Below are 26,247 nucleotides of genomic sequence, written 5' to 3'. Positions count from 1 at the left end.
GATAATAGTTTTTTGTACAATCGCCAATTTTTCAATACTCTTAATTTTCCTAAACTCTTAACGCAGAACGCACAACATCCATCTGTATAGGTAATACAATTAACGCATTTATTGTTGCTTTGCATGTAGTTAACAAGCTCAACCAAGACCAAAACTATGGATATTTTTACTGCTGAATACTGCCAGGGGTGGATAAGGCGTTCCAAAAGACACCTTGCCAGAGAAGATATCAGGTGTGATGTGGATGAGAACATGTGGCCGAATGCAGAAGACCAGGCAGATTAGATGCCTTTTTTATTTTATTTTTTTATTATTCTGTGGCTTTTTCTGTTTGTATATTTTTGCATAGTAAATGTCAACTGTATTGCATATTTTTGTTATCCTGCAGTAATGTCCTGTTGCAAATAAAGCCTTTACTTCAGTAATTCTGTCTCATTTTTCATAAACCAGATGTTCTATAAAGCTACTCTGGGCCATAAATTTTTTGTATTAAATTTCTATAGCAAAAGGAACAAAATGCATGCATTTACCAAACCCAACAAAAAAAAAAAAAAAAAAATGTAGAGTGGCTTCAAATAAACTGCAAAACACAAACTATGATCAATACAATATAGTATTGTATAAGGGCAGATCTGACACGCAGTATAAAATAATGCAGTTTTTGTAATTCCATCTGATGTTAGTGTTTATGACATCATGCTTTGATTGACTAAATGTTCCTGTTGGAAGAGAACAGGTGTTAGTGTTTAGGAATAAGTATTTGATTTTGAGACAAGTTTGCAGTGTTTTGATAGACACAGTGTATTACTGTATTTTGAAAATTAGTGTTGGAGTTTAGTTTACAATGTGTGATTTTGAGCATGAAATTAACCGTTTTGCCAGTTGTGTGTTATAGGTGTGTTGGTGCGTTGAGTTTAGGAAAAAATGGAAGGAGAATTGGAAAAAATTGTTTCTCAGATACCAATCCTAAATCAGAAGAAACACAATGTTTGCTTTTCTACCACCCCTCCCACATGTACATCAGATATTGCTGTAGATAAACAGGTTCCTCTGAGCTTATCTGCATGTTTTAGTGGGCTATCAGTCATCTGATGCTGGCTCAAATGTTTAAAGAAAGACAGATTACATGGTGAAACAATCACAACTAAGCAGACAAGGCACAGATTGCTAAAAACGTTTCTAGACACAAGGTACAGATTGCTAAAAACGTTTCTAAAAATATAAATGACAGATGTACAACAGATTTAGGTTAGTTGAAAGTTTGCGATTTATGGCTTTGGTTCGACTGATCATGCTCTACCAGAGGAAAATCTCACTCACTCATAGGAGCTCCAAACAGAACGGTATCCAGAGCCTTGAGCTGCACTTTCTGAAAGTGACTCCGGTCCAGAATCTTCAGGACGGTCTGTGTCAAAGTCACATTCTTTACCGCCAATCTAGAAAAGAGAAAAATAAATGAATTAATAATAAATGAATGAATAAGAGGCCAGACTTATTGAGTCAAAAAGAAAAATGAGTTTCAGAGCCAAAGAAGAAACATTTGACCCTAATAAATAGGTTTTAAATCCATGAATGATGCTCACAGCGGTCAAGTTTTGAGTGTCTAGTAATTCCTGTCTTACAGAAAATTGAATAAATGCTCAGTTAGGACAAGTGTCAAGTGTTTCCCATCACACTCAGATCAAACTAATTTAACCAGCATGTCAGAAGTTAAGAGCAAAGTCTCAAACGTATTTAACACATCCTGCTCTTTTCTTTAAAGCTGCTGGGTTTAATTTTTTTCACTACTAGTTAGCACCAAATGGCACAGAGATGCCCATTTTTGGGGAAAAGAAACCAAATTTCAATTGGCTTAGCATTAATTCCAGATATCTGGGCACATAAACTGGGATAAAATTTGTTTTATAAATGTTGTGCATATTAAGCAACACAACGGTTTTCAAAACTGATAATAATAATCAGCTTATTAAAATGATTTCTGAAGGATAATGTCACACTGAAGACTGAAGTAATGATGCTAAAAATTCAGCTTTATCATCACAGGAATAAATTACATTTTAAAAATATTAAAGTAGAAAATGTTATCTTGAACTATAATCACATTATGTTACTGTATATTTGATCAAAATGCAGCCTTGGTTTGCATTAAAGACCTTTCAACAGTAGTGTGCCTGCATATTTGTATACACAATTATAAACAAATAATGCACTATTAAAATAATATAAAATTATTATTTTTTTATTATACACACACAATCATATAAAAATTAAACTTTTACACTTACAGCTTTAAAGGGCCACTCTACCCGTTAATTGTTCCTTCACTCACCGGGGCATGGATGTACCGTTGAAATTCAACTTCCGGAAGGCTTCTTCATATTGTGACAGCTCAACATAGTCAATAAGCCACTCCACAACCTTATCCACTGTCCAGTTATACACTGGGGAAGAGAAACACAGAGCTAGAATTAGGCCAAAATCATCAACATCATCTCGTATCAGAACTCATTTATCAAAACAAGCTGATAAATGCTGGGTAACACAATGTGTGACCAAAAGTGGGTGGCTTTGACTTAAAACGAGCATCCTAATGGAGTTTTTAATTTAGTAAGAATCGTGACGGTTTTTAAAAAAACAAATCGTTACATCATTAAAGGTCTGCAGGGAATAGTGTGTGAAAGAGAAAAAGTGTCAGTATCTGATTCTAAAGAAGCTTCTCTTTCACTCTGAATTTATCGATCTTAATCAAATGATAAATGATCCCAATCATAATGTGTGTGTTTTTTTTTTTTTTGGCCTTTACAATTACTGTTTGTACGACTGCACAATACGAGCCTGGTGAGATCTTTGGTAGAAGCCAAATATTTCATGTCAGACAGAACTATATCTCAGAACAAACTTACTTAAACTGGTGTTTATGGGGATTTGTGAGGTAATAAAAGCTAATATATATATATTTTTTTAAATTAATAATAAAAATAAATAAATTTAAAATTATCTAATAAATAATAAAAACAATAAAATAAATAAAAACTTATAATTCATCAAATTAAATCTAATGTAAAAATAAGAAACATTAAAATATAAAAACTTACTAAAAAGATTAAACATTATTTGCTTTCATATTTGTAATTGTTTACCCATGTCACAACTTTTTGGGACATTGCTAGGGTTTATCTGCCTTGTCCAAGTGTGGCGATGAAAAACGAAAAAATTCACAAAACCACAAAGTTTGCCAGAGGCCATGATTCATTGCAATTAATCAGCAGTCAATGGCAATGACATACTAAGCGATCAAAACTGCCCATGATATTTCAATAATATTCCAAAAATAAAGCATACAGAGCAGAGTGACAGCTGGCATAAAAACCACCCAGCATAGACATCACATTTTAATGAAGAATGAATATTACACTGGCATAAATAACAGAGATATTCACTGTCACACCACATTTGAAAAAAGGCAGACACTGCCAGAGTATATCTCTCTCTTGCCTGACCCTGGCACAAAACTCTGCTCAGTGTGTGTGTGTGTGTGTGTGTGTGTGCACTGCTCGGCTGGGACAGATCGGCTTTCATAGCCTTGGCTCTTCAGCTGTGCTTTGAGGAAGAGCTGCAATGCAGGATAAAACAGACCAGAGAGAGAAATAAAGAGAGAGAGAGAGAGAGAGAGAGAGAGAGAGAGAGAGAGAGAGAGAGAGAGAAAATGAGGACCAGAGGAAACACAGAGAGAACGCCTGAACCCTGGACAGACATTGTGGAGGGTTTATGGTGAGATCCAAGAACACAATATTTTGATGTGCACAAACAGAACACATGCATGACGCATTATGCAATCCCATAATACAATGTGCTTGACTTGACTTTTCATTTCCAGATATTCATTCATATTTCATTCATTCACAGGGATGTGGCAAACTATATTTTTAAAACGGGTTCATTAGCAACATATCAGCACTAAGTGTAACTCTTAAGTAGGATAACTAACAGGTTTAACATGTAAATAGGTTAAATTACAACCCACATTTCCGTTCAAAAGTTTAGAGTTGGTAAGATTTTAAATGTTTCTGAAAGAAGTCTCTTGACTGCATTTATTTGATCAAAAGTACAGTAGTATTATGCAATGTTATTACAATTTAAAATAACAGTTAATATATTTTAAAATGTCATTTATTTCTGTGATGGTAAAGCTGAATTTATAGCATCATTACTCCAGTCTTCATTGTCACATGATCCTTCAGAAATTATTCTAATGTGCTGATTTGCTGCTCAAAAAACATTTCTCATTATCATCAATGTTGCAAACAGATGTGCTGCTTAATATTTCTGTGGAAACCAAGTGCTCTTAGCATTAGTTTTACCAAAGCCTCATTCACAGCAGTACATTCATGAGCAGTGTGGGGTGTTCTGGAGCAGATCTGGAGTTTATCTAGATTTGGAGGAGGTGTTGAAAACCAATGAAAAGTGGCTCCCTAAGTGTTCACACTCCTGCTGCTAAGAGGCCCATTTATGTTAACACTGAACACATGCCCTACAAAAAGTACCATGCACTGGCATTATGATTGGAGCATGTTACATTAAGATATAGACATATTATTACTACTACTAAAAAATACAAATAAAATACTTCTGTTTTAATATTTCACTGCAAATAATAATAATAATAATAATAATAATAATAATAATAATACATATATATAATTAATAATAATTTTGAATGAATTTGGGAAATATTTTAAATAACCATTTTTTTTCCTGCAGAATTTCATTCAGCTGTACAGTTCGAGGCAAATTGTGCAGTCAACTGAAAAAACTAGACATAAAAGAAATCTGACTCTGACATTTTAAAGTTTCAAAAACCTTCTAAGAATGTGAGTCTGCATTAGCAAGGGTCAACTGATGAATGGTTTCCCATGAAAAGGTACAACATATTCCCCACTGCATGTGAGAAAAGCATGACAAGCAGCTTTCTGCGCTAACAGCTCATTATGAAACGGTCGCGCTCACCTTCTGAAGTCTTCCAGGCATTCCACAGGTCCTCCACGCTTATGAGCTGGTCGTCACCGTGGAAACTGTTGTGCTTGGCTTTGGGTCATGGTAGTTGAGGTCCTCTCTTAAAAACTGTCAGATAACAGGGAACAAAATAAAATCTATTCCAATTAGCAACTCAAGGATGCCAGTGCACTCACAAGAAAGTGAAAACTTTGAATGTGACTGCAATATTCTCCACTAGCAGAGATGTATTCTTTACGTTTCTTTTATAAAGAGCTTGAGAGCAGAGATTTATTTATTTTTATATTTCCTTTACAAAGACCTTGAGATGGAGAGGGGTAGAAGAATTTCTTCATGTACAACAGCACAAGCTGACAATTAATGCAGCCCTTAAAAGTACTACAGTGGTACCATGGTAAGCTGAAGATATCAGATATTAAAATATTTAAAATAAAATGTTATAAAAAAAAAAAAAAAATTACAAATGAAAATTCCAAACGTAAAATGAAAACACCTTACATTAAACAATATGTAAAATACATACAATATTATAAAAAAGAACAAAAATAAAACAACATCACAAATAAAGTAAAACATTTGATATAAAACAATATTATCAAAATAAAAATAAAATATTAAAATAAAACAAATAATAAATATTTTTCTAATGAATAACAGAAGCCTTTACAGCTATGTAAGGACTTAGCCTATATCTTAACCCAGCTATGACAAGCAATACTAAATTTCGTTAGTCGCTTAGTTTCCAAGCGCTTTGTTTGACCATTATGAGCAAATGACCAGAACATAATTCAATGACAATAAACTGTTTACTCTAGAGAACATTTAACAGCCAACCCATGTCTTACATGTAGACAACGTGATATTTCAAGACATTCTGGATCTATTAACATCATTGAGTGTTCTGAACATATAGAGAGCAAAGGCTCTGTTTGCTCAGACACAGCAGATGGCAAAAATGAACACACAAAATAATGCAACAGAAGGTTAGAGCGCAGTTCACGTGATATTTAAGATGGTAAAGAGTTTCAAACTGTGGTTAAACTGCAACCACTGTGGGAGATGTGTCATAAATGTGTAAATAACTAGAGATCAACCACACCTGTTTTCTTGGAATCAAATTTGTTGTTTCAACAGCATTCAAAACGGCTTACGACTGATATATTGAAACATGGAGATGCTCGGCTTAGGGCTGGGTGATTTTACCGATTAATTCAAATTTATTGTTTTGCCACAATTAAATTTTTTAGAAATCGAGGAATTGCGATTTTGAATAGAAATATTACCAAATGTTAGAATTAGACACTTTGACAATATGCTGGTGATAACAGTAAAGAGAAAAGAACGATCCAACCGCATGTCAGCACACGTGATTAATTGCTCGCATGTGACGCGCTCTGTGAAGGACCATAAATATAGTGCTAGGCATCATTCACACAGCGCTTAGTTTTGACAAAGATGCGACACGGGCAGTGGAATAGGTAAAGATGCAAGAAGATGGGAGTGAACTTTTAACTTGAGCGCAGTGTTTTTAGAATGACGTTTCATGCATATGAACTTTTAACTTGAGCGCAGTGTTTTTAGAATGACGTTTCATGCATAACAGGTCTCCCCTCAGTTATCAAATGGATCCATGTTTACACAAAAAACAATGGATTAAAGCTGTCTCTCTCGCTATATAAATACATACACACTAAAATAAAAAATTAAAAAACCAGCTCTGTTCCTGTTTCCTAGAGAGTTAATAAAGAAAAAGTGGGCTAAAACTAATGAATTTGAATTTGTGTACAGAGAGGTCACGCAGTGACGTATTACATTCTACTGATCCCACCGTCTTCACAATTTTCGAAAAGTTGAGCTTGCGTTTCCGGTCTGACGCATTCGCATACGTTAAAATCTTAAAAAAAAGTGTGACCGCCACTTAAGACACTAAAAAGGGCGCCGAGCGCAACAGTCAAACATCCATGTTTACACAAAAAACAATGGAAAAATCAAAAAAAAACTTGGAGTTAATCAGTCTTGATGTTGTAGTTACATTTTCAAGTGGACTAGTTACAGTCAAACATTCTGGAAAAAAAAAAAAATCAAGATTTTATTTTTTTTAGCTCGGCTTTTCCCCCACAGCGGCAATAATTAAAATGCACAATTTCACTGGAAACCATGTCACCAAGACATTAACAAAAAAGAAAATGAGTCATGGCTTTCAAACACAGGCCAAGACATTCTTCAACATGCCCACTCAAACACAAGTGTCGGGCAAGATGAGCAAGACTGCTGTGTGGAAACACGGTTTCTAACGGTTAATTTTCATGATTGTAAACTCCACTCTATGCCATCAAATCATCATTTGAAGATTTTGGAAAAACGACTCTCAGAAGAATACCAGGATGCTGGTATCCATTCCGTGGGATTTGCCTTGATGCTGCTTCGAGGAGGCTGGATGCAGCAGGACAGCACGCCTACACAGCATATCGCTCGACTGAAAGCATGCCAGGAAGGGGCAGGCCCTGCGTATGCTTCCAAAACGACACCCAACAAACACAATGCCCGGCTTTCCTCGGGCAAATGGCCACCAGCTCCAAAGCAGCATCAGAGATGTTGGATATCATTCATAAAAGAGAGATGGTACAAAAGGCAAAAGAGTGAGTTTACTGCTAGGGAACATATTGCTGAAAGAATGAACAGGCCTAGCCTGTTGGGACTTGAGTCTTTCATTGCGGTTTTGAGTGGGCTAGTGTTGTTCAGTGTTAGCTAGTGGGCTAATTCACACTGGTAGCTGCTAGGCTAACTCAATGTGGGTGAAAGAGAAAAACAGATTACAGTATAAGGAAACAATGCAGGTTCAGTGAAAACCATCATATAGGACTAATTCAATCTTAATCCATATGAAACAAGTCAGATTATTTATTTTTTGGAGTAGCTTATTGAACCGTATATAATATATACAAATATATTATAATATTAGGCTCACAAAAAAAAAAAAAAAAAAAAAAAAAAAAAAAAAAACCCTTTCATTCAGAGGCCTTTGTATAATCATAATTTGGTACAGAATGCAGATATTAATTATATGACCAAAAAATTATTTAGGATTACTTATGTAAATCAATAAGATTTTTAAAACCGTATAGCAGACTAGTTACATAAATTGCATACAGATATCAGTAGGTTTTAGTAAGATGATATTTAAATGTTTGGATTTATGATCAAAGCTCTGTAGTTTTTATTTTTTGGGGCAAAATATAATGATGATTGAGAAACGAAAACTAAATGTTCATCAAAAGCCTGATGCCTCATATTTGATATGTATATTTGAACTTGATACTTAAGATTTGAATGGTCCAAAAAAAATAAAATAAAAAAATAAATAATAATAATAATAATAATAATAATAATAAGTAAGCCTAACAATGCTGCTTGAAAGTAAATGATATAAAATGCAAATATGCCAAGGTTCGTTTTAAAAACAAGCCATTTCCTGTAAATGTGCAAGACTCCGATTCATTAGCCGCTAAAAGTAAATAGCTAGAAGAATATCAAACGTAGGTAAACAGTGAAACATGCACTATAAACTAGCGTGATTATGATAAAGAGTTAAATAATATTATAAATACTGTTTTTGTAGAACTAAAAATAACAGCTAATACATTCAAGTTAAAAATGGCTAAAAATGAACTGGATATTCCACTAAAAACATCGACCAACAATCACTGCATCTTTATAAACTAATATAAACTGACTAGTATCATAACTATCTTGAATTATCCTTACTCCTGACTAGTAGTGAAACCAATTCCTCAAATTTGTTCCTGGAGCTCAGTGACATCTGAGATGCTAGTGATAATAACTGCTGAGAAAACAAGTAATGATTTGTCATTTCACAAGACTAGTCTGCATGTCATATCTTTGGCTGGTGGAATGATGACATATGCGTTACCTCACAGCCAGTAGGGCAAAAGTCTTTAAGATGACAAAAAACACATGACAAATGACATGCACAAGTGTAGATTTTGACTAGTAAACTCGTAATCAATAGGTTTACTCTTAATGACAGCTCAAGCTGATCCTAGATAAGCACACTTTGTGTGAGACACCTACACATGGGGCTGAACTAGCGGTTATGGCTTCTGCAGACCACCGGACTCAGAATAGCACAGTCACCACAGTGAGATGGCTTCTGGTTTCCTGCATCTTGCAGCCCAAAGAGCTAAATATCACCAACCATGACACACATTTCTGCACTACGTCACACAGGCTGATACAACTCATCGTGTACTAATGCTTTAACAAGATCACTGGAAAGGGCAGCAGACAGGATGAATTAGCCAAGTCTTAATATTTACAGCCATTCTTAAGAGAAGGTTAAAAGGATGCAGTTGACGTGAGCACTATAATCTTGTACTGCTAAGAAGGCTGCGACTGCTTAATGCGGAAGAGAAAAATCCCATTCATTTTCCCCATAAATAAAATATGCCAAATTCCCAGTAAAGAATTACATTATCCATTATAAAAGATTTAAAAAATTATAATATGATTAACTTATACACAATATTTCTTATTAGTATGTTTATTATTATTATTTTGTTATTAAAATTTAATAAGATTATAAATAAAATGTCATTGTTAATATATAGTAGTATATTATAAGAGTAAAACGCAACGCAGTTAATTCATTAATAAAATATAGTACAGTCTTGCACCTTTTTCTTATGTTTACACAGACTTTTTATTTTATTTCATACAGATCGCTTATATATCTTTTTATGCTTTAAATCAAAGTTTGTAATTTTTGAATAAATTTGGAGGTAGCTGTAATGGTTCATGAATTTTTTGGAGAAAATCAATTTGAAAAATACTTCCAAAACCATGGCAGTCACTGTTGTACCCCAAAGTGTAAATGAACAGACAGCTTTAAAATGAAAAACCTAATATTACAAGCAGCAACAAGCATCAGGGTACCTACTAGCCTGCTGCAGATTATTCATTCACCATCATGCTGACTTGAACTTTAATGCTATGAGAAAAATTAATCAGCTGCTTAATCAACCACCCGAAGTGAGGTTAGAAGAGAACAAAGGCCAATCAACTGCCTAATTAACCAAAGGCTAGCCACAGAGAGGCAGCTTTAAAAGTAATTCACTGACCCCATCGGTTTCCGAAACATCCACATTGCCATTGGCATCGTCGTCCATTTGCTTGTGAATGCTGCGGATGGCCTCAAAACTGAGGATGGCGATCTCATCCTGGCAGAGCAGCTCGTCAATGTGGCAAAACTCTGAAGAAAAGAGACAGACACAGTCAGTGAGATACTTAAACAAGCCAGGCTGCAAACAAGTCGAATTCTTGGTTTACCTCTAATTTAATATGTTCATAATGCATTTTCTGGATCTTTGTAATCTTTGAACAAAACATAACTATTTGCCTTTCCTCTGAAACGACTTTCCTTTCCCTATGATGTCACTAAAGCCATGCAGGCTATTGGATAATGTTAAGCTATAGGCACTGTTTTAGTAGCATCACTGATATCAACTGATATTGATTTTATTTTATGATTTATATTAAAAACGTATATTTTACTTTTTATATATATAGAAAATATTTGAAAACCAACCAAATTTTTTATTTTTACTAATAATACATGCAAATGCTGTAATACATCTTTCACATATCATTTACTTTCTTCAACAGTTCTGTTCAAATATGTGTTGATACATATGAGCCTTGACGATTTATTGGTCAACCATTAATTGTTTTGGCAAAGTATTGTTAAGTCTAGGTCCATTCTGTTATCAATCATCCACTTTTTACAATTCTCAGTGAATAAAATAAAGCCTTGTCATATGTTTTTTTCTAGGTTATTATACTGTTTCACACATTAATACATCAAATTATGGAAATAAAACTTATAGAAGTAGAGTTGCAAAAGACATCTCGGTTACTAAGTTCTAAGTACTCGCTGAGCAGATGATTTTATTGCTTATGCTCCATGTCACAATGGTGAAAGGTCCTTCTGGGTTTCAAACCTGCAACCTTTTTGTTACCAGCCAAGATCTTTAACCATTACGCGTTCCTACAGTACTAGAAGATTTAATGGTTTTTAATTGAGAACTAGTGCATTCAACAGGACCACATCAAACAATAAAAGAGTGCTTCTTTGGAAATAAAGGTGAGATAAAAACCCAATATGGCTTGTTGCCTTAGCAATAGTTAATTTAACTGTCGGGGGCCACAAAGCACTTTAATGAGAGCATTGCATGCTAATGAAGACTGTGTTTAAAATTATAGCACCGGATCCAATTTCAGAATTTAGAGGTGCTTCTAAATGGTCCCACTCCAAATCCCTCTGTGTCCATGGAGGTTTCCAACTCAACTATGAGGGGGTCTAAAAATAGACCGGCTGTGGTATTAACTAAAACTAGCAAACAACTATTTTTAGGCCGCAAATCTGTACAGCTGTTGAGTTACCACAATCAAGGTTCTGAGGGCCAGGAAAGCTCTGGTTTGTGCCGAGAGAACCTGCACTAGTTTGTGTGGATGTTCACAAGTGGGAACTTTATCGGATCAGAGCGTGTGGTACCAGAGAGACTGTGATGTATCCGGTTGTGTTTGCATATATCAAGAGTGTTATAACACAAAGGAACCGGTCCAAGGAACCCATGAGCTACAAAAATAAACCTTGGCATGCGTCTTTTCATAACACAAGACATGCAAATTAGAAACCTAAGAGGAGATGTCTCTTAAAGCTTTCCAAGAACAGAGACAGAAGTCTAAGCCTATCAAAGTCACCCTGAAGGCTTGGTAGATGATTGGGAACCAGGTTGAGGGGCCAGTAAATGGACGTGAAGAGAAGCATATCTGGTTTCTGAAATGTATCACATACCAAGTAGAATGAACTACAACCTTTAAATTAGATGTACCGTCGTAAATACCAGACTGTACACAAAACAAATGGGAGCAAATGTGTAAAATTTGATGTTTCAACCAGATTGGATCAATAAAATATTTTTAAAAATCACACTGCATTATAACTGTAACTTTTAGGTCAAACACACTCTAAATGGGAATGCAAAAAAAAAAAAAAAAAACCTTGATTGCAATCCGTCAAGATACATCAGAACAGACAACCACAATCATGGCTAGCAACAGTTTGGACAAAACTCAGCTAGTTAGTTCAACGGTTGACAAGCTTATAGTTAACTACCAAAATAACAGCTAGGAAACTCTACCATCCCCCAGAGAACAGTGAGAAGAAAGATTAAGAATAGGATGGCACACTTGCAATGCTTCTGCATACTTGTTTTGAGTATCTTTCTGGCTTTAGGTTACCAGCTGATGTCCCATATAAAGTGTTTTATATAACCTGAACAGGCCTAAGATCAAAAGCACTGTTCAAACCCATGAACACTGTCTTTGTGAGAAACATGACTCTCTATATCGAATCAGAGTTCAGTGAATACAGTTATGTAATGCAAAAGTCCCCTTACAACAATTATAATAGTCCAGCTAGTCAAGAAGAGTCACAAACTAAATCATCATCTAAATATTTCCTCTCTAAAAAAAGAAAGAAATGGACAACAAACCACTAGTTATTTTCTGTCAATCTGCTGTTATATAACAGACAGGACTCAGGAGATGAGGGGCCGGCTGCCTTTTTGGGGAGGCTGAGGACTAGCGCACCAACTGCAGCTCATGGGACATTGTCTTCTCCAACAGGACTGGAAACAAATCCAGGCCGACCAGTGCATGAGCGTTGTTTACTGTGTGAAGCCTGACCATCAGCCTCAGGAGACGCTGAGCTCCATCGGTGCGGTTCTCAGACCTGACACGCACAGGAAGTTCCAAACATCAAGGCCTGCAGAGGCATGGTGGGAACAGATCCTCTCCGCTGAAGCTTGAGAGAGATTTTGGTCACAGGGAGACAGATGCGGTCAAGAATTATTTAATGCAATGGGATAAGAGCTGCAGTATTAAGAAACACAGGTACACTACGTTGTTAATTTTTTTTGTTTGTTTTTTTTATTTAATTTTTATTAGTCTTATGCTCAATTTTGTTTACTTTTTTGATTAAAAAAAAAAAAAAAAAAAAAAAATGGTAAAACAGTAATGTGAAATATAACTACAATTCAAAATAACAGTTTTCTATTTGAATATACTGTATTTTAAAATGTAATTTATTATGGCAAAACTGAGTTGTCAGCAGCCATTACTCTAGTCTTCATCCTTTAGAAATCATCCTAATACTGTGTGCTGATTTGGTCCTTTAGCAGTGTTATTTTAGTATCATACAGTTAGAATGATAGTTTTTAAATCAGTATTTTCAAATAGTTTTTATTTTATATTTTCGGTCTCAATTCTCAAGGTTTAGAAAATTGTTGTTTTTTAATATTTTTTTACATGCTTACATGTCTACATGTTTATTTTTTTCACAATTTGTATTTCAATTTTAGTTTTAGTTATTTTAGTACATCACAAACTAAATTAAAATGAAAAATGTTTTTAGTTAACCATAACCCTCAAGTTATTATATTAGGCCTATATTATATTATATTATATTATATTATAACCCACTAAAAACTCACGTTTCTAAATGTTTTCAATGTTAAAAGCAGTTGTGCGGCTTTTTTGGAAACTGTGATACATTTTCTCGGTAATTTTTCAGGGACTTTTGATGACTGATACATTTATTTGAAATAGAAATTGAAATAGAATTTTTTTGTAACATTATAAATATCTTTACTGTCACTTGATCAATTTAATGTGTTCTTACTGAATAAAGGCACCCTTTGAACAGTTTTCTGCTTCAGTTATCAGAGATAAACCATAGATTCATAAACCATTTTCTTATTTTGTCATAACATTATAGTTAGAGAGGAGGGGGCACAAAAAAACAACAACAACAACAAAAAAAAAACACCTTCCTTGAACTCGTGACTGAATTCGATAAAGGCCAAAGTTGCCACATTTCCCATGTGCCTGTTAATCTATGTGCTGGGAAAGCCAGGAAAACTCCATTATCTAAGACTAATTTTAGGGGCTTAATACTCATCTCTTTATACTGTCTATATAAGTGACCTGTTATTTTAATGTGGTCAAACACACTTGTGCCCGATGCAAAGAATAAATTATCTTAAATCCGGAAATATATGCATTGTAAAACAGCCATACAGGATTCTAAAGCCACAGCTTCTGAAATTAAATGCAATGAGCCCAACCTGCTCAGAAATGTAGTGTAGTAACACCAGTTGCATATAGCGTGTACAGCATGATCATTTGCTATGCAAACTTCTTATCCTTATAATATATTTACATTAACCAGCTTCAGATGCAAAATAACAACCACCTATGGTATGACTTCCCATAATCAGAGACAGAACAAGGTTATGTTTAGATTGAGAATAGCATGCTACTTTATCTTTGCAGTATGTAGTGTGTGTGGAGTATGCAAATTCTCTGCATGCACAAGATACCCAGGTTTGCTAAAATGTGCAGTATAATCTTGACTTGACCTTTCATTTCCAGTGTGATGAATGAAGCAGAAGTAATACCAGCTGCAACTTCCAATGTTTATATCACTACAGTATGATAAAAGTACAACACTCATACAGAAATATGCATTTAAGGTGCAAAATAACTACGTCTTACTATTAAAAATGATGAGCATGGCATATAACCGTTTGAAATAATAGACCTGGATCGATTTGCAGAGTTACGGGCAACTCTCTAAAGATCAATTCAGTGCAAAATTTAGAGTGAAAAATGGTGGACACATACAATACAGCTTGTTCAACCAGTAGCTGAATGGTGTATTATCATTTAATGACTGGGCTCTGCTAGTTCAACAAAAGCATATATAGAAACACACTCTGGACTTCAGGCAGTTTTCCCAAAGGGCTCGAGTCATTACACTGCAATCAAAATCAGACGGTTTGATTCACTAACATAACACGGAAAAGCAAGACCACCAGAAGGCCACTGTAAAAGACAACTTTTACATCATTGAGGCATAACGTGATTGATGACGGGCAAATATAACTTCAACGTCACCCAGTTCACATGTAACGATACTAGCTATGTAAACAGCAACTGCATTAAGAAAATTGTCCGCTTAACATTTGAGTTGTGTTTCATAAGTTACGAGACATAAGGAAAAAAAAAAAATTGTATGCAAACATGTAAATTGCACATAATGAAGTTTTTAAATTAACTTGTAAATAACACAATTTCTAAGATATTTGTTAAAATATATTCAATTACACAATGGCTGTCATAGCATGTTTCATAAATTAAACATACTGTACATTAAATAATTAAGACTAACAGGTTTAGTAAAATATAATGAGTATATGGTGTAATATTTCACAAAATGCTCCTCTCTAGACTTAATTTCTCTAGTGAACTAACGATCTGTGGACACTGATGACTTGCTGAGGTAAACTGAGGTAAAAGCTATGTGACGTTTTATTTCCACGCTGTATGGTTGATGTCTTTCAGCGGTTGAAACACTGATTCAGCAATTTCATGAGGCATGAGATGTTCAGTCATGTTTATTCGCATTAAACCTAGTAGTACAGAGAAGGGAATGATCGCATTCAATCGCTTTCCACTCTGAACAAATCTCCAGGGCGCCACGAAACGGTTCAGTATGAATACGTGTACCTATACCCCCCATACATACATATGTGCGTGTGTGTGTATGTATATATTATATATGCACACACTCACTGGCCACTTTATTAGGCACACCTTGCTAGTACTTCTGCCTTCAGAACTGCCTAAATTCTTCGTGGCATAGATTCAACAAGGTGTTGGAAACATTCCTCAGAGATTTTGGTCCATATTGACATGATAGCATCATGCAGATTTGTCGGCTGCACATCCATGATGCGAATCTCCCATTCCACCACATCTCAAAGCTGATCTTTTGGATTGAGATCTGGTGACTGTGGAGGCCATTTGAGTAAAGCGAACTCATTGTCATGTTCAAGAAACCAGTCTGAGATGATTTGAGCTTTGTGACATGGTGCACTATCCTGCTGGAAGTAGCCATCAGAAGATGGGTACACTGTAGTCATAAAGGGCATGGTCAGCAACAATACTCAGGTAGGCTATGGCATTTAAATGATGCTCAGTTGGAACATTTGGCCAGCATTATGCAAATATTTCCACAGTGACGTATACATGTAGGGGCGTGTTTGAATGAGCCGTTTTAGGGGGATGGGGCAGAGTCTTAACTTTGATGAAAAATATATTTTTGGATTTGAGACTTTAGTCTTTGCAACTTTACAGATCTTCTTTATGCACCAAGAGCTTGTAACACTCCAAAGAGAAAGGAAAAATTTAAATCGCATCATATGACCCCTTTAATTGTTTTTTTTTTTTTCTTTTAAGGCTGAGTGTAAAAAATCTAGATATATTTTCACATTATTACATCACTGCACTAAAACTGGTTTGTTTTGTCGAGCAGGCATCTGGGCAAGAAGCAACAAATCCCAAACATCTCTTAAAAGTCAACTCAGATGAACTCTAAGGACAAGCCACCCTTTATATGGGCCTAAAACACATTACAGAAGCAATTGTACACACTTTAATGCTTTATTTGACACACTGCCACAGAGCAGCCCAAGTGAGGACAGTGCTTAATAGAGAATGCATTCCCTTCCTATTCTCAGCCGGGCCGCATTTAGACCCCCACACAATTTCTAAATAAGACTACAGCACCGGGACAGGGGGCTGCAAAGCACAGAGCACTTTGAAGTACATCTCGTTTGTTGAAAAGGTGTCAACTCTCGTCTATGATGACACAGCTACTTTTTCTCCAATGTAAAATAATAATTCAAAGATTTCAAACTCACCTGAGACACCGTTGTCCGATGGTAAGGGGTCTGGGCTTACATGATTGGATTTGTCCGCTCGACATTCCAACAAGAAGCATATACATGCAATCCAGAAAGTCACCAATCTGCTGAGCTCCATAGTGAGACTGGTTTGGGATACGAGCGAGAAAGATCATGTCAGCAAACCAACAATCCAATCCGGTGTGTCAAGTCATGTATTAAATTAACAGAACAATGGCAAATGGAACACACTTATGCTGCATCCGAATATGCCTGCTTTCGTACTTTATAGTAAATGAAAAACAACACGTAAAAAGAGCAGCATGTCCACATTTCATTCATACCATTCATTTTCATACTATACAGAACATACTTTTTTTTTTTTACTGTAAGTAAAGTTTAGAGTAAGTTTCAAACTAAACATAGCACCTACTAGACAGTATTTGATTTTGGAGGCTGCTTTAATGTCTTTAATTATGACACTTATTATTCTGCACATGATCAGCAGAGCACCCCCCCCCCCAACCCAAAAAAAGGTAATATAAAAGTCCCTATTTTGAAGTATTTTTTATTTTTAACTATATAAATTTATGGTGCCTCTGAACTTGACCTTTTCTATTTAATATACATAATACATAATAAAAGTATTTAAAAGTATACTAATATATTTCAATATATTAATAATGTAAGCCCCACTTACACTTTGTTTAAATGCATTATTTCTAAGGTAAAAATAAAAGATGTAAAAAAAAAAAGGAATTTTCAGTAAGCAGAGTGTAAAATTATTAAAACAATGATGTTAATCATTTAAGATAATTATTTAAGATACAGTTGGTTAATAATTTTAACTCATGCTTTGCAGAAATTCACTTCTTGTAATTACTGCAAAAATTATTATTATTAATATTTTTGTATTCATTTTAAGTTATTGTGACATTGAAATATTAGATAGAAAAAATTACCCTTATGTAAATTCAAATTTCAGAAAGGTTACAGTCATTAAAAAAATAGTACAATGTTTTTATTTGTGATCAATCTGACCCCCAGTAAAATATTTCTGAAAAACACAGTAAATGTAAAAAAAAAAAAAAAAAAAAAAAAAAAAAAAAAAAAAAAAAGTGGTACAAATTGCTTTATACATGTTTATTTCCATAACAAAACGAATGCAATTTTTTTTCTCGTGATGACGTGTGATGAATGCTATTAAGTACTCACCTGTCAACTAACGTTAGTTAACATTTTTTTTAAGTGGAAACTATAAAGTCCAGCCCTTGGTTAACTACTACACTCACCATTTAAAATGTTTACAGTATAAAAGGTTAAGCTGTACAGTACCATATGAAGGACAGCATATACTTTACAAAATAATAATCTTAATTATTAACACATTAACCTACGTATTATGTAACGTTATCCAGATATGGTTCAGGAGCAGACCGTACCTAGTAATAGTTGTTTCACCCACATTTGCTTAACAAAATCAGTCATAAATAGGTGATTCATAATCAACGACACTGTATTATCTTTATAATCATGCGGTTGAATGCGCAGCTGGCTTTGTAGCGACACGAGGCCACTCGTTCTCACATTTCCCTCCTCCTAAACACTCAAATCCATCTCTAAAACGATATGTGATGTAAAACAGGGAAACTAAACGTTAAATCGTTTAAAACGAGCTGCGTTACCTCGGATCCTCGTGGAGAGCGTCTCAGTGTTTGAGGTTCGTCTTCAGCTGCTCTCTCCTCCCATCAGACTCCATGGAGGCGTTGTGTTGAAACGCGCCAAAAACACACGGTTTTTCGTCCCGTCGATTAGAGAATACGGCAGGTGGACGGTGGTTCAGTCGTCCTCTATCAGGGACAGAAGCAAACAGAGGCCAAATGAGCTGCGCTTCCTCCTCGATTCAAGCCGGGCTCGCAGTCTGCGGCGCGACGCATGCGCAGTCACACACTCCCTGCTATTACACACTACACCTGATCACTATCACAGACTCCGTTATAACAAGCACACACAAGCTTTTTTTTTTTTTTTTTTTGTATATTTAATTAATTATATATTCTAGCATATTTATAAAATGATTATTTTGTATGTTTATTACGTTTACCACAGTGGAGGGTGTTTTATATATTTTTAATATTTATCAGTAGGCTACTGTCAAACGATTAATCGCGATTAATCCCGTCCAAAATAAAAGTTTTTGTTTACATAATTTATATGTGTGTGTAATATGTATATGTATTATGTAAGGAACAATTGACGACGGGCTGTTGGATTATTAGAAAAATAATGCTCACCGGGGGTGGTGATGAGGCCATGATGCAAAGCAGAGTAATTAAATAATTTTACACCTCAGATAGTTCGTCAGCCAATCAGATTCAAGCATTCAACGGCCCCGTAGTATAAGTATATATAATACACACACACAATATTATATTTTTGAGTTTATACTGTATTTTGAAAATATTTACATGTATATATTTATATTAATAGGCTATAATTTATATTATATATAAATCTATTTAATATATTAAAAAAATCTGAAATATATACATCCATGTGTGTGTATTTATATATACATAATAAATATGCACAGCACACACATATGTAGCACCATGAGGACCCAGAGGTTGAGCAGCCCCTGCTGGCCTCACTAACTCTTCCAGCAGCAATCTAGTTTTACCCATGAGCTCTCCCATCCAGGTACTGACCAGACTCAACCCTAATTAGCTTCAGTGGGCAACCAGTCTTGGGCTTCAGGGTGGCTATATTCCCTTATACTAGCATACTTTGTATTAATATACATTATTTTTCTACATTTAGGCACTTAACTGGCACTTTGATCCAAAGCGACTTACATTACATTATCAGTTCATGCATTCCTAGGAAACAAACCTTGACCTAAGTGTTGCTAGTGCTCTGATGTTTGAGCTGCAATCTAAAAGATAGAAAATAATTTACTAACCTTACTATATAACCTACTTCCTTAATTGGGGGCTTGCGGGACATTTATTTTTACACAGATTTCTGCAGAAATCCCACAAATTAGGTGCAAAAAAAATATGAAAAAGGCCACAGAATCTGACTGGACCATAAAACACTCTGTCTAATCACCAGCAATAAATAGTCATTAATAATCCAACTTTCAGTAGTGCATAGAAGGACGCAAGGAAGTGGCCCTTTGACTGGTGCAAAAAAAAAAAAGAAAAGAAAAAAAAAGTGCATTCAGTTTTTTATGGGAAACACATCTTTTGTTATGGTGGTTTTTTTATAACTTTTTTTTTTACTTTTTCTTTTATGTGAAGGGACTGCAGAGCGTGCTTGCGTCTGTGAAAAGATAACACTGCCTCCTAGTGGCCTCGTGATGACACTGAAAAATGTCACTAATGGACAAGTAGATGTTAACATTTCACCGTTTCAGTTTGAAGCATCCCACGCTCTTTTTGGATCATGCACGGCGAGTTTAAATGAATAGTTCACCCAAAAAATGAAATCTTCTGAAAAAAATATTACTCACTCTCTAGCCATCCAAGTCCATGTTTCTTAATGGCAACAAAGCCATCACTAAGGCTTTTCTGACCTATCCAGCACCTATCCATAATCCATGATAACGTTTCCTCCAATGAAAAGGGACCTCCACTCTTGTTCTCTCACATCAAAATCCACCAACATATTTGTTTAGAACTGTTCTTGCTTGTAAACTGTGCCTTGGTACATGTACACGTCTTTCCCGATTGATACAATAGACTTTTTCACTGGAGAAAGCAATATTATGGAAAGAAAAGTCTTACTGATGGATTTGTTTCTTACAAACATGCAGCTTTTTGCTTCACTGATGGACTGGAGTTGTACTTGTGGATTATTGAGATGTTTTTATCAGCTGTTCTGACTCTCATTCTGACGGCACCCATTCACTATAGTGGATATATACACATCAAATGTGTCTATATGCAACTGTCTTTCTTTTTGACATGCACCCCACTGGTCTACATCATCTTTAAACTTCTCCACTGCACTTTGCTTTTTTGTGTCACTGACTTCCTCTCAGTGCACTAGGCTGTGCTCACTTCCTCCTTCAGTCTCCTGTGTCACTGTATTCAGGGACAGTTTTATTCATACCACTATTGACAATTTCCTGGACGCTCTTTTGTATCATGCCCGGTGAGTTTATCTCTAATTTGCACTTGATTCTCTGTCCCAAACTCTGTTTCCTATTAGCTTTTATTCTAGGCCAGATTTAATTTGCATCTCTGGTTTGATTATTTGTAAACTGATAAGAATACAATGATGTCATTAGAGCAGTTACATCCTATTTTTATTCTGCTATAGTCAAATGGAGCTCCATTGCGGTTTATGTATCTGACCAAATAACAGTTAATATGTAATGGTATTTTTCATTTTATAATAAAGACAGACAGAAAACCTTTACTTTTCTACTAAATATATAGTGCAAATTACAGTATATGAAGCCTATATGGTGTTGGTAGCATTTGGATATACAACACAGACCTGATCTGATTCACTTTGTAGTTTATTCTGACAGCGCACTTATAAGGAAAGAGACTGTCTGTAGAGTGACCGTCAATGTGAATATGCTTGTGAATATGTAGTACTGAGAAAACTAACCAAATAAATAAATCCAGGTCAGTAAGTACTCTTATCTGTAAAAAATTTACATGCACCTAAATGTCAAAATCCAATTTTAGTCATTCTAAAACATGCATTCTGATTCCTGGAAAATGCATTGTAGTCGTTTTGATTGGAGCTTAAGATTTTTACGCAAATACTTTCCAGCGCAATATGAAACATTCGATAAGTAAATGGACTGTTGGCGGTTCATGATCCCTAAAACAGTTAGCTGTACAGTTTTAAGTTCTAGTTTCTTTGAAAAAAAGGAACATTTTTTTTTCAGCAAAGTCATGTTAGACCCCTAAACCTATAAATAATCTACTGATTTCACATTTCGAACTCAGATGTGCATAACTAGAGTGCATGCATGTATTTTTAGGCCTTCAGCAGATAAGTCAACATGTAAAGAGTCGACAGCCTCTTCATTAGATTTGTTTTCAAGCTGAGGAGAATGCACATCATATGTTTTCACAATTATTGAGAGATTATTAAATTATTGCAGAGTTTCAGATGAAGTTAACAGGCACCCATGTGAGATGAATTACTTCCCTGCTAGCTCAGTGCAAATGTTCTTCTCAGAAAGATATAAATAAAGGTCACTGACAACACTAATGTTTTGTGGGCGTCAAACGTGGTCATTTTTAGCTCTAATGCATGTGATAATTTGACGTAAACATGACTTATACGACGATGATGGTCTTCTAGCATGAATATGTTCATTTATTTTGTTTAACCAGTGTTGGAATTACATATAATTCTTCAAGTTTGATATATTCAGCATTTTGCATGTTGTTTTAAGATGAGTCTTATGCTCACTAGGAATGCATTTGATTAAAAAAAAAAAATACAGTTAAATCAGAAATATTATTACAATTTAAAATAACTGTTTACTATTTGAATATATTTGAAATTGTAATTTATTCCTGTGATGCAAATCTGAATTTTCAGCATCATTACTCCAGTCTTCAGTGAAACATGATCCTTCAGAAATCATTCTGTTCAAGAAACATTACTTATTATTATCAGTGCTGAAAACAGTTGTGCTGCTTCATATTTTTGTGGAAAATGTGACACACCCATTCAAAGATATAAGATAAAAGAAAAAAATATATAATAAATGTATACTTTTATTGTGCAACAACACATTAAATTGATCAAAAGTGATAAAAAAAACATTTATAATGTTACTAAAAAAATACATTTGAAATAAATCTTTATATTAATCAAAATATCTGGGGAAAAAATATGTATTACAGTTTCCACGAAAATATTAGGCAGCAAAAGCTGTTTTCAACATTGATAACGATAAGAATCATCATTAGATGATTTCTAAGAAGAACCATATTAGAATGATTTCTGAAGGATCAGGTGACACTGAAGACTGGAGTAATGATGCTGAAAATTCAGCCTTGCATCCCAGGAATAAACAAGTATTTTAAATTGTAATAATATTTCCCAATTTTACTGTTCTTACTATATTTTGGATCAAATAGGCCTATCAAATTTTTGGTAGAAGTTAGTTTCAACTAAATATCTTACGTACTGCATGCAAGTCAAAGACAACATTTGGTCCTTGTGTGTCTTTCAGTTATTGGAAGCTGAAGGCAGAACAACAATGCAGAACATCAAGTGTGTCGTGGTTGGAGACGGTGCGGTTGGGAAGACCTGCCTCCTGATTTCCTTCACCACCAACGCCTTTCCTAAAGAATACGTTCCCACAGTGTTTGACAACTACAGCGCACAGCTGTCTGTAGACTCTAAAGTCATCAGTCTGAATCTGTGGGACACTGCGGGACAGGAGGAGTACGACCGTCTACGGACCCTCTCCTACCCACAGACCAACGTCTTCATCATCTGCTTCTGCATCGCCAGCCCCTCGTCCTACGAGAACGTCAAGCTAAAGTGGTACCCCGAGGTGTCAGAACACTGTCCTAATGTGCCCATCCTGCTGGTGGGGACTAAAAAAGATCTGAGAGATGATCCAGAGGTGCTGAAGAACCTCAAGGAGAAGAACCTGACGGTGGTGTCCCAACAGCAGGGGGTGGCGCTGGCCCGACAAATCCAGGCCAGCAAGTACATGGAGTGTTCAGCGCTCAGCCAGGATGGGGTGAAAGAAGTGTTTACGGAAGCTGTTCTCGCTTTCCTCAACCCCAAATCACAAGGCCGCAAGAAATTATGCGTGCTACTATAAATGGGACGTGACCTGAACATATGTATTTTTATATGGGGTATTTGTTTTATCACTTGTACATATGAACAAAAATCGCACTTAATAAAAAGTACAAATGTCTTTACATTATACAACAAAATATCATACCAAGTGGTATTTATTTCAAGGGGAAATAAAAGAATAAATAATAGGTATCAAATAATAAAACAATAGAAATACACTGTAAATGCTCAAAATACTTAAATTAGATCAAACAAACAAACTTTAAAGTGTTAAGATTTTATTTTTTGTGAGTGCACACAACTGACACATTTTAGGTCAGTGTTTTAAATTTAATGAACTTGTTTAGAGGAACTTGAATTTAACTGAAACTGGGCTGGGGATTTCTATTTCCCAGCACGCTTTGTCATGACACTCAAAAGGGAGAGTACATGCTAAAATTAAGCGTTAGATTTTTTATTTTTTATTTTTTTGCAAGATTTTGGAATGGGAGATTTAGTAGTGTTTAATGTTTTGTTGTGATAATTTAGAAGAGTTTCTGACAAGTTGAGCATAAGAAGGTATACTGAATGTTAAATGTTCTGTATTGCCTAACTTATTAAGCTGTTGCTATGCTAATCAAAGTCTTGCGTTATTTAGCATGTTAGCATTTAGCTAGTTATTGTTTAAATTCCACTACCAAAATATTTAAATTGATATTACGTGATCATTTTAGTTAAGAGCAATTAACATGTATAAATAAAAAATATTCTTAAACTTTAAACGACTTAAATTAAAATGTTGATGTAATTATATCTTTTTTTGAATTCTGTTAACTTATTTGGGTTTAAAGTGTATGCAAAATAAAGACAAAACGTACAGTATTTTGGACACTTTTTGGGTGTCAAACCTTTTGGAACATGTTTATAATTTATGTGATCAACACTGTAAACAATTATTTTCAAAGTTGTAACCAAAAGAAAGATTGCTGGAGTATATTTTATGAGAAAACCCTATTTCTTTTTTTTTACTTGAAAATTTCTACTTAAAAATGTGTGACTTGCAGTTTAAACAATTTTGAAATTTACTAGCAATTTGTAAGTGTTTCTAGACTGAATTTTTGGCTCTGGTAATTTTGTTTATACATATAAAGAATATATATATATATATTCTTTATATGTATTTTTTATATATATAGACAATCATATAAAAAACCAAAATCAAATATTTTGTGGTAATAACTTTAGTATGAACAAATTTAGAGACAAGAAAACAAATGCTATTTTAAATATAAATTTTTTGAATGTTCCCCACTTCTTCTTGCTTAATACGTGTATTTAAAGGGATACTCCACCCCAAAATGAACATTTTGTCATTAATCACTTACCCCCATGTCGTTCAAAACCTGTAAAAGCTCAGATCGTCTTCTGAACACAATTTAAGATATTTTGGATGAAAACCGGGAGGCCTGTGACTGTCCCATAGATTTCCAAGTAAATAACAGTGACAAGGTCCATAAAAGGTATGAAAGTCGTCATCAGAATACTCCATCTGCCATCAGATGTGCAATCTGTTTTATATGAAGTGACGGGAACATTTTTTGTAAGTGAAGAAAACAAAAATAACGATTTTATTCAACAATTCCTTTGTCAGCAGTCTCCTCTGTGTCTCTCCATATCACCGTATGCTGTGTATGCTCTTCTGTATCAGCCACGCCACAAGGATGCGCTGTTTACTTTCAAATCAAAGCTAAATACACATAGAAACAGCGCTCCTTGAACAAAGCTTTTACGGGTTTGGAACGACATGGGGGTAAGCGATTAATGACAAAATTTTCATTTTGGGGTGGAGCATCCCTTTAATTGTGTTTTTCTTTGTTACTAAGTTTGTGTCAGTAGAAAGTTTAATTTACGATTATTCAAATATTTAACAAATATGAAGCATGTTAAGAAGAATGAGACTTTGTGTGTAAAGCAAGCTTGATTTCATTATAACGTTTATTTTCAACCGTGAGACATACATGGAACCTCATTTCAGCATTTAGGATTTAATACTGTTAAACAAAAGAAAGAAATTCTGTGCCACTAGTGTGTGAATCAGTTCACACAACCCACTGTCACAGCATAAAAGCTTTTGTATAAAATGCTGACTTTGTACTTTCCTGGACACTTTAATAAAAAGGAGGAACCGTTTATGCAAATCTGCGCTTTACACACTTACCTCACGATTACAAAACATGAAACTCATTAGTTTCAGGTTCATTTTTTTGGGAGATGAGTTTGTGGCTGCTTATGAAGCAGTTTTCATGTACTTTCTTTTGTGTTGGTTTTTGAGTCTCTTGTTAGTGAGAGCAGAAGAAACGAGAAACATTCACTTCCCTCCTCTAAATCCTCAGCTATTTCTGGCACAGTTTGCAGCAGTCTTGGTTTTGTTGTATGTCTGGAGAGAGACGAGAACAGAACTACAGAAACAGAGTCAATTTTTAGAAAAAAAAATAAAAAAAATAAAATAAAATAAAGTAAAAAAAAATAATCAAATAAAAAATAATACAAAAATAAAATAAAATAAGAAGAAAGAAAGAAAACTATCACGCTCTAGAAAAAAATATTACTGTAAGACATTAGACCAGCT

At 34.8% G+C, this 26,247-nt stretch overlaps 2 protein-coding genes across 2 annotated transcripts in view; one reads left to right on the top strand and one right to left on the bottom strand.

The window, feature by feature from the left end:
• Window positions 1–18,816, bottom strand: part of LOC109088758 (stromal interaction molecule 1-like) — a 36,540-nt gene extending 17,724 nt beyond the window's left edge. Inside the window, 7 exon segments of the mRNA XM_042739941.1 lie at window positions 1,321–1,436; window positions 2,330–2,441; window positions 5,008–5,088; window positions 5,091–5,121; window positions 10,152–10,282; window positions 16,860–16,987; window positions 18,527–18,816. Of these exon segments, the coding sequence (XP_042595875.1) occupies window positions 1,321–1,436; window positions 2,330–2,441; window positions 5,008–5,088; window positions 5,091–5,121; window positions 10,152–10,282; window positions 16,860–16,980 (592 nt within the window). The 5' untranslated portion in view covers window positions 16,981–16,987; window positions 18,527–18,816.
• A 2,045-nt stretch (window positions 18,817–20,861) lies between these two features.
• On the top strand, window positions 20,862–24,400 carry LOC109098981 (rho-related GTP-binding protein RhoG-like). The gene is made up of 2 exons (XM_019112540.2): window positions 20,862–20,999; window positions 23,056–24,400. Exon 2 carries the CDS (start codon window positions 23,083–23,085, stop codon window positions 23,656–23,658), a length of 576 nt encoding a protein of 191 aa, XP_018968085.1. The 5' UTR covers window positions 20,862–20,999; window positions 23,056–23,082; the 3' UTR covers window positions 23,659–24,400.
• The last annotated feature ends 1,847 nt before the right edge of the window (window positions 24,401–26,247 follow it).

Source organism: Cyprinus carpio, chromosome B15 (genome assembly GCF_018340385.1).
Source record: "Cyprinus carpio isolate SPL01 chromosome B15, ASM1834038v1, whole genome shotgun sequence".
In the NCBI taxonomy this organism is placed as follows: domain Eukaryota; kingdom Metazoa; phylum Chordata; class Actinopteri; order Cypriniformes; family Cyprinidae; genus Cyprinus; species Cyprinus carpio.
This window is presented reverse-complemented; position numbering and strand designations above follow the sequence as displayed.

Coding starts and splice junctions, on each gene's coding strand:
- LOC109098981 (XM_019112540.2), top strand. CDS start 23,083: ATGCAGAACATCAAGTGTGTCGTGGTTGGAGACGGTGCGGTTGGGAAG.